This window comes from Elephas maximus, chromosome 9, assembly GCF_024166365.1.
Source record: "Elephas maximus indicus isolate mEleMax1 chromosome 9, mEleMax1 primary haplotype, whole genome shotgun sequence".
In the NCBI taxonomy this organism is placed as follows: domain Eukaryota; kingdom Metazoa; phylum Chordata; class Mammalia; order Proboscidea; family Elephantidae; genus Elephas; species Elephas maximus.
The window spans coordinates 61,072,817-61,088,663 of record NC_064827.1 but is presented as its reverse complement, the minus strand read 5'-3'; the positions used below and the strand labels follow the sequence as shown (position 1 = coordinate 61,088,663).

General features: G+C 40.3%; 1 protein-coding gene across 1 annotated transcript in view; it reads right to left on the bottom strand.

Annotated features, from left to right (window-relative positions):
• UGCG (UDP-glucose ceramide glucosyltransferase) overlaps positions 1–13,917 on the bottom strand; it is a 52,627-nt gene extending 38,710 nt beyond the window's left edge. Inside the window, exon 1 of the mRNA XM_049895814.1 lies at positions 13,405–13,917. Within this exon, the coding sequence (XP_049751771.1) occupies positions 13,405–13,502 (98 nt within the window). The 5' untranslated portion in view covers positions 13,503–13,917. The remainder of the gene's footprint in view (positions 1–13,404) is intronic.
• Between the last annotated feature and the right edge of the window lie 1,930 nt (positions 13,918–15,847).

Genomic DNA, 15,847 nt, shown 5'->3' with positions numbered 1-15,847 from the left:
ATCTGAAACCATGAATGTGTAGTAGTATTAATCCACATGGCTGTGTGATTACCCTCTGTGGGATTCTGAAAGTTGAGAAGCTATAAATTATGGAATAGATTCAGGATAACAGGTAGGCTGATATGAGCAAAGGCAAGGAACAAGATAATGAAGTGATGAATTATGGGTTCTAGGCTAGATTGAGAATTAAATGAAGCCAAAAGATGGCAGGTGGAAGACACAACTGTGGATAATATCCTCGGGCAGTAGTTCTCAACCTTGGCTGCACATCAGAACCACCTGGGGGTTTTTAAGAAATCCTGGTGCCTAGACCAATTAAATCGGAATCTCTAGGGGTGAACCCAAGCAGCAGTATTTTTTTAAAGACCCCTAAGTAACTCCAAAGAGGAGTAGAATTATTGCCTTCCATGAGGAAGATCTAGTTTTTTTTCCCAGTGAATGCACCCCATTTAAAGCCACCACCGATCTGTCAGTGGAAGCTTGTGCGTTGCTATCATGCTGAATAGGTTTCAGCAGAACTTCCAGACCAAGATGGACTGGAAAGAAAGGAATGGCTATCTACTTCCAAAAAATCAGCCAATGAAAACCCTATGGCTCACAGTGGTCTGATCGGCAACCAATCATGGGATGGTGCAGGACTGGGCAGCATTTCATCCCATTGTGCATGGGGTCACCATGAGTCAAGGGCCAACTTGAGAGCAGCTAACAACAAATGACTCCAAAGTGCTGTCAAAGTTAAGAACCACTGGGCTAGGAAGAACAGATTACAATGAAAACAGAAGAAGGTTGAGATGGGAACGCTTAGAAACATCAGAAGTTATGGGATTGATTGAAAAAGTGAAGGCTGTGAAGAAGTACTACAAGTGATGTGAGAAGCTGTAAAAAAGATAGTAAGTGGGGGCTCTCTCCAAAGTAATCTAAATGTTGCCAATTATCAGAAAGTAAGATTCATAACAACTGGAGAAATTCCCATTCTAAATACCCTACCCCTATAGTTCTGGGTTATTTTGCAGTATAGCATGTCAAAGTTGAGAACCAAGCTTTATATCACCCAGTGCCATCGAGTCGATAAGCTTTTTAAAAAAAATGCTGATGCAGTGCAATGGGTCACTTTTTATGTGGCCTTTGTTGTCATGGTCTTGTAACTCCCATCAAACGACTGGGCAGGCTTGTGCAAATGAGGTGCTTATGGCTCACCAAGGGGACTGAATAACTTGCTAATAATGCAAATTAGATGCATGGCACCCTTGTGGGGTGGAGGGGGTGAGACCATGCAAATAAGATGTATAGAACCCTAACAAGTGGATTGCTCTGTTTTGCCATCCTGCTAAGCTTAAAATGAGCCATCCCAAAGGAGAGATGGAAGTGGAGTATGTCCTTTGGACCTGAGGTCCCTGCTCTGAGAACTTCTTAGACCCAGGAAACAAAGAGAGAGCTGTAACACCGGAGATGGTGTGAGATGGCAAACAGCAGCAGAGAAAACTGTGGCAGCAGAACCAGGAGACGGAGAAAGGCAGTTACAGTGGGTATGCCAACCCAGGGAGTACGCTGATAACCTTCAGGCAGGAGGCTTTCTGGCAGGGTGGGATGCCTCCAGACAATTGTTGGTAGAGTTAAAGAGCTTTGTAACACTTGCCCAAGCAGGGCAGAGGCCAGCCCGAAAGGGGCCCAGGGGCTGAGGGAGAGGCCTATTCTCCAGCACAGCTGAGGAGCTATCCTGACCAAAGAACAGTCCTGAGTTGTTCCTGACCCTGAGGTATCCTAATAAACTCCATAATTGTGAGTATTGTCTGTGAGTTCTGTGTGTCCACTGCAATAAATTATCGAACCCAGCAGAAGTAGAGAGTGCTGTGGGAGAAGCAATAGATCCACTTCATAGGGTAATGAGAAATAGATGAGATTAGGCCACAAAGTAAACATTCAATGATAACTATTATTATCAGTTTTGGCTTAATTAAAAACAAAACAAAAAAAGTCTAATTTTAGGAATATTTTCAACCAAATGTAACGTCTCTGAGTTTACCATAGTTATTTTGAGATGCTGAACACTGACGAGACTTATACACAAAAATGCAAGGACTGGAAACTCAAATGTATGTGTATATGTATACACACACATTTATTTTCTTTCACATATATTTAAATATTAGGCAGTTTTTTTTTTTTAACATAAAGCCAGTTCTTGTGTAATAAGAATGATTAAAAAAGGTGAAGCAAAATCATCAAAAGCCCCAGAACATAATTAAAACAGAATAGCTCAAAAGAGCATGAAACACATCTAATACAAAGTTTAAATTACATCCAATACTTAGGTTAAAAATTATACCCAATGTTAAAATTACATCCAATCTTTGGAAACAATTTAAAGCTCTGCAGACTTCGTCCAAAAGTGTAAAAACAACACAAAGCATGAGGAATATTAAATATCACCCAATCTTTCCATTAAAACTGGCCTGTACTATGGTCTTTTACCCATGTTCTCCTTTTTAAACTTTAGATGGGTTCTCAGTTCCAGCTGCATACTCCTGGCTTCTTGTTATTCCACTATCTTCAGAGCCTGACTCTGGGTCACAAAGCAAGGAGAATTCCCTTCACCTGACCTCTGGTAAGGACTAAGGGTGCTGCTCACAGAGCTGAGAGGCAGGAGCAAGACCATTTTCATATTGCAGCAGATACAATGTACAAAGTAACTCGTGGTTACTATGTAATTCCACGCAATACGCCTTCTACTATGAAGGATTCTAGAAGAGACTCTGTTTTGATGTCCCTTATATCTCTATATGGAGCCCTGCTGGTGCAGTGGTTAAGCATTTGGCTGCTAACCAAAAGGTCAGCAGTTCGAATCCACCAGCTGCTCCTTGGAAACCCTATAGCGCAGTTCTTCCTGTAGGGTCACTATGAGTTGCAATCGACTCAACGACAATGTTTTGCTTTGTTTTTTTAATATCTCTATACCTGGCACAATCCCCAGAACAAAGGCTACAAGTCAGCCTTCCCACTTGTCATGGGTTGAACTGTGTCTACCCAGAATATGAGTCTGACTAGGTTAGGCCATGATTCCCAGTATTGTGTGGTTGTCCTCCATTTTGTGATTGTAATTTTATGTTATAGAGGATTAGGGTGGGATTTTAATACCCTTACTCAGATCACATCCCAGATTCAATGTAAAGGGAGCTCCCCTGGGGTGTAGTCTGCACCACCTTTTATCTCTCAAGAGATAAAAAGGAAAGGGAAGCAAGCAAAGAGTTGGGGACCTCATACCACTAAGAAAGAAGTGCCAGGAGCAGAGCGTGTCCTTTGGACCCAGGGTCCCTGCACAGAGAACCTCCTAGTCCAGGGGATGAAAAGGACCTTCCTCCAGAGCCAAAAGAGAGAGAAAGCCTCCCCCTGGAGCTGACACCCTGAATATGGACTTTTAGACTGCTTAACTGTGAAGAAATAAATTTCTCTTTGTTAAAGCCATCTACTTGTGGTATTATAGCAGCATTAGATGACTAAGACATTACCCCACTCCAGGCCAGAGAGATCCCCTTACCCAAATCCCTAATATCTGGAAAACTCTTAATCAGCGGCAGCATATCCCAGGCATCAGGAGCTGCGGGAGCCATAATTTGGGGTTTTAACAATTATTTTTAGTTCTCTTGAAACAGACTCTCCTCCCCTAATACATAAATCCATTTAATATTCAGAAATTTGATTTTACCACATTTTCAGAAATGCATTGGGTATAAAAGTAATGGAATTCCTACATGGCTAGTCAATTGTTTTGATTTGCTTCCTTTTTAAAGGATAAAACGATCCTAAACTTAAGTGAACAATTTTTGGGAAATAGAAAGCACTGTAAATTTTCAATACATAGATCATTTTCCCAAGGAATTACTTCTAAAATTAAATTTTAAATCAGGAGCTAGAGTCACTCTCTATAAAAAAAAATCACATTCATGCAATTCTCACTGCTAGACATGAGGATGAAGTGCTCACAGCCTGTTGCTGCACAGGTACCACCTTGGGTGCTGTCTCAGAGTAAACCCAAGGCCTGCCTATAGTTCAAAAGTTTGCGAGGGATGAATCACAGGCAAAAGAGAGAGGCTTCCAGGGGTCCTGCTTTCTATTGTGAGCTGGAAGAAACACTTGAAAGAGCACCAAGCTTGGGTAAGAAATATTCAGGGGTTCTGCGGAATGTTATACCTACTTTAGGCTGACAAATCCTAATTGACTCTGTACAACGGTTTTCAACTTCTGAGCTGAGGGCATTGTATGATTTTATCTTAGATGGCGTTTATTTCCAAACATCTCAGTCTCTCAAACTGTTACATTCTTTTTCATCATTTTAGCATATGGTTTTATCCTTTCAGTCCTTTCTCTCAAACAGCTTTTTATTTAATGGTTCATAACCATTTTTTAGATGGTTATTTTACAGTTTGGTATTCTAATTTAGTTTTTAACAGGAGGGAAGCCTGGTATGAAGGGATTCTTCCCTTGGGAAGAGTCCAAACACTAAGCAAGGGAGGCCAGCAGCACTCCTTTCCCTTCTGCTTGCAGGTAGCAATCTTAATACAGCTCTTCACCCCACAGACGTGTGCAGGGGTGGATTATCCAACAGACAAGGTAAGCACAGTGGTTACCAGATCATCTGTGGTGAACAATTTCACATTTTTTCACCACACCAAAAATTCTGCTTCTAAGTATGGCTGCCATCTGTCTCCCTCCCAATCCCAGAGCACCTGCCTACAGAATCAAAGCCTCTTTTCAAATTTACAATCCACGACAGGAGTGGATGACCTGGTAAGCAGGGTAAGTACATATTTGATGTGGCGAAACCCATGTGAAATTGTTCACTACAGATTAGTAAGCAAGCACAAGTAAGCCTGTGCTTACCTTGCTTATTGGATAATTCGCCCCTGAGTGAGACACCTGAATGTCACTCACAGCTTTTAAGGGAGAGTATAGATTTCTTGAGGGCAAAGTTCACCTTGCTTAATAGCCCCAGATAGTGCTGCTTTTATAGTTCTGTTGTGTGATTCAGCTGAACCAGCTTATCTGACTCTAGGAATTTATCTCTTCTGCCTTATTCTGAAAGACCATGTTCACCAAGCTTGTTAATATTTCATGGAAAATTCAGTTGATGATGTCAGCAGGTTCTCTACAGTCTGTGCCAGCAATTTTCAATGATTAAAGGCTTCTGTTTTTACTTACAACTGTTATCTGGAAGGCTGTTGGTGTATTTGTGATCAGCATGTATCATGACTAATGTTATCTCCACATAGCACATATCATTTCAAAAATGGTACTCATCAAAATGGGCTTCCTCAGCAACACCAAGCTACCTCTGGTACAACCTTAACTCTGTGGACACAGGATTCCCCAGAGAGCAAAACAGTGAGTTGGCTTTACAGGAAAATACAAACTATTTCCACCTAACAGACAATGGATTTATATACTACAGAATATAAAAGATTCCACCAGCATTGAAAATGAATAATAATAAAAAAAAAAAAACCTGTTGTTGTTGAGTCGATTCTGACTCATAGTGACCCTACAGGACAACGCAGGACTGCCCCACTGAGTTTCCAAGGAGTGGCTGGTGGATTCAAACTGCCAATTTTTTGGTTTAGCAGCCAAGCTCTTAACCGCTGTGCAACCAAGGCTCCAGAAAACAAATAGGAAATCTTTATCAATTAAAAAAAAAAAAACCTAACTCACTAACCCTTTTGTGACAGTAAGAGTTAGCCCTAGTTTATAAGAAATGGGTAGAACATGGTATTTTGCTGGTAACAACTAAGTAAGAAAGGCACTCAGGCAGAAGACACAGTCCCACCAGATAAACCAAAAAAAAAAAAACCAAACCCAGTGCCATTGAGTTGATTCCAGCTCATAGCGACCTTATAGGGCAGAGCAGAACTGCCCCGTAGAGTTTCCAAGGAGCGCCTGTAGGATTTGAACTGCCGACCCTTGGGTTAGCAGTTGTAGCACTTAACCACTACACCACCAGGGTTTCCAGTGCCACCAGATAGTGCTAAAAAATACAGAGGCCCCTCAAACATGCTATAAACTCAAAATCTACTCTTTTCCCCTCAGGAGAAAACTAACAGGACTGTCCCTATACTCTTCCCTAAAGCTACCCTTTTAAAACTACACGATGTTTAAATTAAACTATTATGTGTATAAAATAAAATGCTGTAGATGGATGGAAAGTGGGGGTACTCGTTGTGATTTGCATTTGCCAACCAACTCGGGATAGCCCTGGGCTCTGCATTCCCTGAGGGCCAAATCTAAGTGTGAAGATATTTATTGCAGAACAGGTTTTCCTTGGGGGGGGGGGGAAGTTCAGATCTAACAAAGAGTTTATAGGTAAACTTGTTCATATAGCCCTGTTTCTACTTTAACCTGTAGCTGATTAGAAACAGTGAGATAAAGATTCCATTTGGTACAATTAATTTCATTAAAGTTCATGGCCACTAAAGCACACCAAGTTCTGAAGATCTACCTCAAATCACAAGGGCCAAATGTGACCTAGTGAGCAAAAATCCACTATCACTTCTGGAAAAAAAATCAAAGATGATTTATTAACAAATAATAATTGTATGCATAGTACACAATGAAAATACAATAAATAAAAAATAAGACACCAGCCCTAACCTCAAAAGCTTACAATCTAATTAGGAAAAAAAGACAACTAAATACACATCTGCAATTTAGATGGCTAAATCCAAGGTCCTATAGAAAGACAGAAGAGGGGGCACTTAACGCAGTAAGGAACAAAAACGTTAAAAGACTTGAATGAGAAGTTTGGAAAAAAAAAAAAAAAAAGGAAGAAGCAGCAGCAAGGGAGGAAGGAACAGGGAGAGGGAGGAAGGAAGTAAACAAAGGGATGGAAGGAAAGAGAATTCTAAAGAAAGTCCATGGCACATTCGGGGGAATGCCAGTAATCCATCGTGGCTGAAGAAAATCCAAGTGTAGCTGAAGAATAGTACAGCTCCTGAAGAGCAGGGCATGTCAGGGCAATGGGGAGCCATGATAAGATTTTAAGCTCATGATGTAAAATTTGTGCTCCAGAAGCAGAAGGCTACAATCAGAAAAATAAAGAGGAGCAAGGCTGCAGGTAAGTAAAGACAGTTTTAGTAATCTATGGAAATGAAGACGGTGTACTGAACTAATAATGTAGGAAAAGGGGAAAAAAATGGCTTAGGAAAAGAGGGGGAAAAAAAATCAACAGAACCATCGTTGAAATATTATAACCAAATTACCATTTTCATTTCATTTTTTAAAGTTATCATGCTACGGTCCAATTTCTATCTTCCCAGGCTCAGGTTAAAGGGGCTCAATTGTTGAACTGCTCCATTCATTCATTCATTCATCAAAAGGTGGTCCTGCTGCAATGACCTTGACTGAGGAACATCTGATCAAAGATCAACTGCATCCTCTATACCCAATCCAGATAAAAAGCTTCCAATTTACACTAAGACTCTTAATTTACTAACTCAAAAGCACTAAGGCTCAAAATGCCAACATTTTCATGAATTAAGTACAAAAATCTTACTAGATAAAAATAACATTCAAAGTGCTAACATTTACATTAAAAACACAGCTAGTTTCTTACAGGTACTTTATCATAGTTACTCTGATACAATAAGTCTTAAAAATTCCATTCAAAAACTATACATCAGGTATAAAATTTGCTATTCTAGAAAAGTTAGAAATATCTTAACTTTGCTGCTTGACAAACTTCTTACAATTCTTAAGACAGCCAAATTAACTCGAACAAAATTCCAGGAAAAGGACCTCTGCTTGACTAGAAGGTAAAAAAAAAAAAAAAAAAAAATTTTTTTTCTTCAGTATTTATTTACAGATACAAGAAATATTTCCACACTAGTGTGACATCTCCAGTCAATTAATAGAAAAGATAAGGCCTAATACCAATACTAAACATTAGTTCATTATGGACAGGAAGTAAAAAAGGAAAGCCTTAGGGGAAGAGGGGAGGAAGAAGAGAGGAGAAAAGAATGGAGGAGAAGAAAAAAAGGCAAGGTGTCTTGCTTAGATATCCCTATCAGCCAGAAATATGGCTTCTAAGGGCCAAAAGGGAAGAAAATAACTGGATCCAGACTTTTATACAATTTCACCTCAGCCCCCAAGCTATGGAACCAGGCTAGCTCTCACAAAAGGAAAGAACCATAAAGGTCATTCAACCAACTGCCTGCTGAGGCTATAATCATTAGTTATTTTTAGGATCTTAAAAATCTTGGGAATAAGACCTTTGTATTTCAAGTGCTCTACTCCGAATATACCTTTAACATGATAGACAAACATACTACAAACATCTGCCATCTAAAATACGGTATACCATTACTAAGCACGAGTTCGGAATGGGTTAAGCACCAGTTCTATATCAAAATTGGAAAGGTGCAAAGCAGTAGGTAGGTAAAAGTAGAGATACTTTAAAAGCTTTAAAATATTAGTTTCCTAGTTTCTAAATAATCAAAAATTTTAAGATACGAGCTTATAAGAATGTAAGAAGTTTGTGAATTGAGAACAAATAATTTCAAGCATGGTTCACTGTATTGATCAAATTCCGTTCCATATTTAATACAGGCCACCACTTCGCTTTTACTTTATCTCATTTTAAGAAGATACAATAGAACAGCAAATCTAAATTAACTAGATATCATTACATACTTTACAGACATATTTCATTTTTGAAAGTAACCAACTGGTTTTTTTAATTTTTTTAATGTTTAAGTAATACAAATATTGTAATATTTAACAAGTAGTAGCCCACAGATTATGCTCCTCAATCTGATACCCAGATATGGAGCCACAAAAGTTTTTGAAAATAGGCTCCATTTCTACCAGTTGCAAGCTTATGTTTCTGGGAGAGTACTGATATTTGTTTCTCTTAATTTACTTATACTTTGACTTATTCCAAAGAGAATTTGAGGGGACATAAAACATATGTTCAAAAAATGTATTTTTCAAAAAACTGCAGAATATGTAGGATAGTATTTTAGCCAAAATATTGTTGCCAAATTTCTTTAACCTTCCTTGTTGAGATGTCAAATTTGCAATTTTTCTAAATACAATAACTCTCTGCTTGAAAACAACTCTTAAATGGGAAGTATCTTTACCTTAATGAGAAAGAAATCAAATCAAACACATAAATAATTTTTGAAGGTGGGACCAGAAAAAAGGTACTTAACAAAACGTAAACTTTAATTGCTACATAAATTAAGCTGTTGATTATTTGCTTTATGTTCAGTTAACCATTTCAAAAAGTATTCACAGCATTCTTTTAGTTGGCATGTTATATTCTAATCTGTCTTAAACTAATTGATTTTCTTTATTCTATTTTCATATAGCATTTCAGGAGCCAATAAGTGTCAATTAAAAAGATAACTTTGTGGGGCATAAGGAAATTAATTAAAAAAAAAAACCTCTGGATGGTATCTCAACTAGGCTAAATGTGTGCACTATCCTCAACAACCAGTGTTTCTTTTTATTTTGAACTTTGCTGTTTATTATTAAGCACAAAATAACTTACAACAATTCTGGAGTTGTTTCAAGTTTAAGAGTGTAAACATTTCAAGATGGTTATGTGGAATATTAGGGTAAATCAATAGTGTCAATTTTAATTAAAGAAGCATAACTTTATCATTATATATAGCAGGGTGAGATATATCATGATCTTACATGGAAAGAAGTCAATTTGCTCCAAATTGATCTGTAAATTTAACATAATTTAAAAAAAAAAAACAGGATTACTTAAGAGTTTGAAGAAAAAATCAGTTCTGGACTTCATCTCTAAGTAAAAATGTGTAAAGAGCCAAAAATTTTTGCAAAAGAATAAAGAAGGGCTTACCTCATCAATAATAAGTTAATAAAACATCATTAATTAAGCCAGTGGATACTGGTACAGTAACCAATCCATTTGTGAAACAGCACTGGGTGCCTTGAAGCATACCCAGGTACAAAGAATTCAGTCTCTCCTAAAGAAAATATTTCACAACTGGAATAATCAAACTACCACTCAATAAATGATTTGGGGAAAAGTAGCTAAATACTTAAGTAACGATAAAATTAGGGTTCTGGGTCTCAGTACAGTAAAGAATAAAATGTAAAAAGAAATGAGAAAAAAACTTGAAAGTACTAAAAGAAAGCATAGGTTAACTTACATACGTAATACTTTGGGGGAATGAGGAAGATTAAAAAAATTACACCAGTGTCAGAAAACATTTTTTAAAAAGTCTTGACTAAAACACATCCACACACTTTTCTCCATATTAAATACACACGCAAAGTTTAAAGACAGAACACAGACTGGGTGAAAAAATGCAATACATGACAGGTAACAGACAAGCAACCTTCATATAAAGAGAACCTGAAAATCAAAAAGGTGAATGTGCAACAGATCGCAGCATAGGCAAAGATTATGAGTGTGTAATTTACAAGGAAACGTAAATACCATATAAACATATGAAAAGTGTTCAATGGAACTAGTAATTAAAGGAATGAAAATAAAAAACGGAAAACAGGAAAAAGCCTAATATTTGGAATAAGGGTAAATGGAACCATTATACAATGTTACCAAGAACTATGAATAGATATAACTTTTCTATAGAGTAGTATATACCCAAGTTTAAAAATGTGCACCACTTCTGGCTCAACAAGGAGTGCTGGTCGCCAGTGCTTAAGCACTCAGGTGGTAACAAAGAGGGTGACAGTTCAAACCCACCAGCTGCTCCTCTGGAGAAAGATGTGGCAGTCTGCTTCCATAAAGATCACAGCCTTGGAAATCCTATGGGTGGTTCTACTCCATCCTGTAGATACGGTCTCTCTGAGTCAGAATTAACCTGAAGGCAATGGGTTTGGTTTTTTTTTAATGGCAATGGGTTTGGTTTTTTTTTTTTTTTAGAGATGCAAACTAAGATCATCTCTTAAAGATGTATGCATAAGAATTCATTACAGTGTTGTGTTTAATCTTGATAAATTGGAAACAACCTAAATGCCCATCAATAATGACAAAAATGAATAAATGCTAGTACCTCATCAATTACAATACCATGCAACTATTAAAAATGATGCAGAGATCACATATATATTGACATGAAAAAATGGTTGTGGCATTTTACATAGAAGCTCCATATCAGCAGGGGCCTTGTGTGTCTTGGTCTTCACTCTTATTTCCAGCACCTAGAACAGTGCCTTGTACAAAAAAGCTCCTCAGGAAGCATTTAATCGATAAATTTTAAAAGCAGGTTAGATAACAGAAATCGAATTCAAAACCAAACTCACTACTGCCGAGTCAATTCTGACTCATAAGGACCCCACAGAACAGAGTACAACTGCCCCACAGGGTTTCCAAGGAGCACCTGGTGGATTCGAACTGCCAACCTTTTGGTTAGCAGCCAAACTCTTAACAACTACACCGCCAGGGTTGCCAAACGTGGTCCCATTTTCACACACATATAAATAAAATTGGAAGGATAATCACAAAAGACTAACAAGGTAATGGGATTTTATGGTGTATACAACTGCATCGGTTTTGGGCTTTTTTTTTTTTTTAACGTGTGTGTAAATTTGTTTGAATTGTTTATATTCTTTAAACAGTAATCATTTTTTTTATTTTTATGATTAAAAAAAGTAACAAAATTGTTTTCTTAAAAACTCCAGAATGTGCTCAGTGACTAACCAAAACCAAACAAAGCCCACTGCTGTCAAGTCCATTCCAACTCATAGCCACCCTGTAGGACAAAGTAGTACTTGCCTCAAAGGGGTTCCAAGGCTGGTGGGTTTGAACCACCAACCCTTCAGTTATCTGCCCAGCACTTAACCACTGGGCCACTAGGGCTCCTTTTTCAGTGACTTAACACAAAAAACCCAACCCTGTTGCCATCTAGTCGATTCTGACTTCAAAAACTAAGATCAATACTATCCAAGCTTCCTTCACATTTCCCTTTACTTTCAAAGCAACATGAGTATATGCCATGCAATGCAGCATCTTTCTCAAGTACCAGGAAATGCTACCCTATACGAATAAAATGTAATATTCTCAAAAGGGAAATCATCTTTTTTTGTAGTACAAAGGAAAAATAAAACTAAAGGAATTTCTTAGTCTTTCCTCCTCCTCTACTCACATACACCCTATACTAACCCTCCCCCCCCCCCCCCCCCAAAAAAACCCACCGGCCTCGAGTAAATTCTGGCTACTAGCGAACCTATAAGATAGAGCTGAACTGCGCCATAGGGTTTCCAACGCTATTAACCTTTACAGGAGCAGACTGCCACATCTTTCTCCCGTGTTGCAGCTGATAGCGGCTGATGGGTTCGAATCACCGACGACCTTTGAGTAAACAGCGGGGCGCTTAGCCACTGCGCTACCAGGGTTCCTCTGTAACCTACACAAGTTGGTGGTAAAGATTACAGCACACAATGATTCTTTAAGACTAAAAAAGCCACATGAATCCATATTAGTAATGTGTTTTATGCAATTCTGTCATTTCTTCAGGAAGGCGGATTTCATTTTAAAGACGTTTATTTAAACAAGTGAAATACCAAAGCTAGCCACATACCCTCTGTAACTATTTATTCCATCACTCTGTTTTATTACATTCATAGGGGTTATCATTCTCTGAAATAATCTTATTATCTGTCTCTCCCTTCTAGACAGGAAAGCTCCATGAGGACAGGAATTTGTCCTGCTCACCACTGTGTCCCCAGCACAAGAACAGTGACTGGCATTTAGTAGGCCTCAAGAAGTATTTGCTCAATAACTAACGAAAAGATATGTATGGGGGGAGGAGAGAAAAGATATAAATCTGAGCAAGACGATAAATGAGAAACTGCAAACAGGAAGGAAATCCACACAGAAATTACAAGCTGACATGAATCAAAGCTATACAACAGCTCGAAGGTTTGATGGACATTTTTCAAGGTGGACAGGTGCTTCACACCTATCTAAGCGCATAAAGCTCTTCCAGGAAGAAGAAAATCCACAGGAAGATCTGCAGGCTGTGTGCAGCTCCCAAAAGAGAGGAAACGACCATTAACATAACAGAAATGTGGCCAGTGTCGAGAAAAAAAAAAAAAAAAAAACACTATACATCTTGGCCCAGACGACAAGCACCACGAATGCCCAACACAAACCCAGCAAACAAGCTTCCGCCCGACACGTAAGAGCAGTCTCCGTTTCCCTGGCGGTGCAGTCGCCTGCAGCCCAGCAACCCCCTCACTCGCCAAACACTTTTCCACCACCATGCCAGTCCAAGGGGAGAAGGAATGGGAGAAGCAGTCTGAGAATTAGCTTTCTCTATCCTCACCCGAGCCCAGCCCCCTCCAGGGAGCACATCTCCCCACGCCCGTCGGTCCCCAAGGCCCCGACCCCCACACCAAGAACTGCCCCTCACTCACGTGTAGATGATGGCCATGAAATGCATCAGCCACAGCACCAAAAAGAGGACGAACCCAAAGACGGCCATTCCCTCCAGGGCCAGGTCCAGCAGCGCCATCCCCCGGCCCACCGGCCCTCTCCGGCCGCCGCGGCGGACAGCGCTCTCACAGGAGGCGGACTGGGTGGGCGCCCGGCGCGGGGGCGCTGGCGGGGAGAGGGAGGTGGAGAAAGGAAGGGGCGGAGGGGGGTGGGGACGGAAGGGGCGGGCAGGGCTTGCGCGTCCCCGTTCGCGCGCACTCGCCCGCGAGGGGTCCTCTGCGCGCTCGCGGTTGCGGGTGCTGCGAAGCCTGGGCTCTACAGTCAGGGCAGCCGCGGCCCCAAGCTCCGGCTCGGCTCTGCAGACCCTCGCCGGACCCTGCGCGCCTGCGCCCCCACCGCGCCGCGCCGCTGAGCGCCAGGTCCCGCAGCTCCGTCGCCTTACTCCGCCGCCGCGCTCCACGCACTAATCGAAACAGGCGGCTCCCGCCTGGACTCCCGGGCGCGCCCCGCCCCGCCCTCCCGAACCGCGGCGCCCGCCCATCGGGGGCGGTGCGCGCCGCTCCTCCCCGCCCGCGCACCCGCTGCGTCACTGTGGCGAGCGCGCAGAGGGCGGCTTCTGCTGGACGCCGGCCGGGTTTCCCCTGGGCTCCTCTCCCGCCGCCGTCGCTGCCGCCCACCTCTCCGCGTCGGGCGGCGGCGTTCCGGGTAGGCAGCGTTGCAGCGGTGGGCCCGACTCTCTCAGCGGCTGCAGTGGAGCGGGACCCTGTGTCTGGCTCGGAGGCTGCTCTCCCTGTGTCCGATACTGCTGTTCCAGAGCGCCCCATAAGAAGACCGGTTCCGCGCAGCCGCCCGAGCTGGACTCGCAGTCTAACTTCCACGCCGTGTCCGCAGCCTCCCGCCGGGGATTGCGTGGAGCGACTTAGGGCCTCCTCCAGGCCAAGTTCCTGGACCCAGGGATTTCCTTTTGCTTTCCTCCCTCACTGCTTTTAATGCTGTGGAGCCTTGAGTCCAAACGGCCCTGAGAGTAAAACAATTTCCGTGTGTCTCACAGATCTTTAAGCAGTTTAGCAACTGTGTAATGTAAAAGAAATTATTAAACTCAGAATGTAAAAAATCAGTTAATATTGAAATCCTTTAAGACTGCTGTGCAATATGGTAGCCACTAGCCACATGTGACTATTGAACACTTGAAATGTGGCTGCTTAGAATTGTTAAGTGAAACCAACATACCTGATTTCGAGAAGTAGCACTTTGAATAGTAAGGTAGCTTAATATTTTTCCTAATTTTAAAGCAGTCCAGAGAGATGTTTTAATCTAATACTAAATGTTTTTGTTTGTTTCTTTAGCCATAGATGAATTTATATTGTTTCTCCGTTGTTTTATGTTTAAACAATGTTATTTCAAATGATTTCCTTTCAAATAATCCGTGACTTCCCTTGAGAGGGTTTAGAATTGAATTTTGAAAAACAAAGAACTTGTTTATTTTATTAATGCTATTTATTATAGTTAATATTGACTGAATGAGCTACCTTAATGTCACATCAAATGGTAAACTACCATCAGAAGAGTTTAATGTTCATATTGAGAACCAATTCGTGAAACCCCTTAATTTACCTGTGTAAAGGCAATGGAAAAGAACAATGCTTAGAAAAATTCCTATTGTTGAGAATCAATAATTGATAATTTAAAGTTATGGCAAGATAGAATGCTAACTTCGAAATAGCATTGCAGAAGGCAATTTTAAAACGTTGCTGTTGTAGTTTATCAATTCTAAGACACACTTTTAAAAAACATTTAACATTTCTAAAATGGAAATACATCACAGTCAATGGTATTTTACGGTTAAATGATGGGATTTTTTTGCCCCCTTAGTCATATGGGCTCTTAGATTTCATAAAATAGATCAATTGCTTAATTTAAGCATTTTGTTTTATTATGCATTTTTCAAAAATGCTTTTGAAACTTTACAACAAAGAATTTTATACAGTATAATCAATGAAATGGAAAATGAGGCCAAATAAAGCCAAAAGAAGCAGATATTCTTTAGAGTTAACAGAATTGCTATAATCGAGTATGATTAGTAGATTAAAGATCAGCTATGTTATACTTTTGCATAGTTAAACTAGGTCTGTCCAAACCTGGTTGATGATTTTAAAGCAAGAGCTTTAGAATATGTAATCCTAACATTCTGTAGATAGTGTGCCTTTAAAGTCTAAATCTCTTAAATGTAGTGCGGCAGCATAGGAGTCTGCTGGCATATTGCAAAGACCATGATTGCTGATCTCACTTTTGGCACTTAACACTTTTGTTGTTGTTGTTGTTTGTTTAAAGGGCCCTCTGTTCTAGAAAAACATTTCCACCAGTTCAGGGCTTCCGACTTTTTCCAGTGACAATACAATGTTGTTGTTAGGTGCTGTTGAGTCA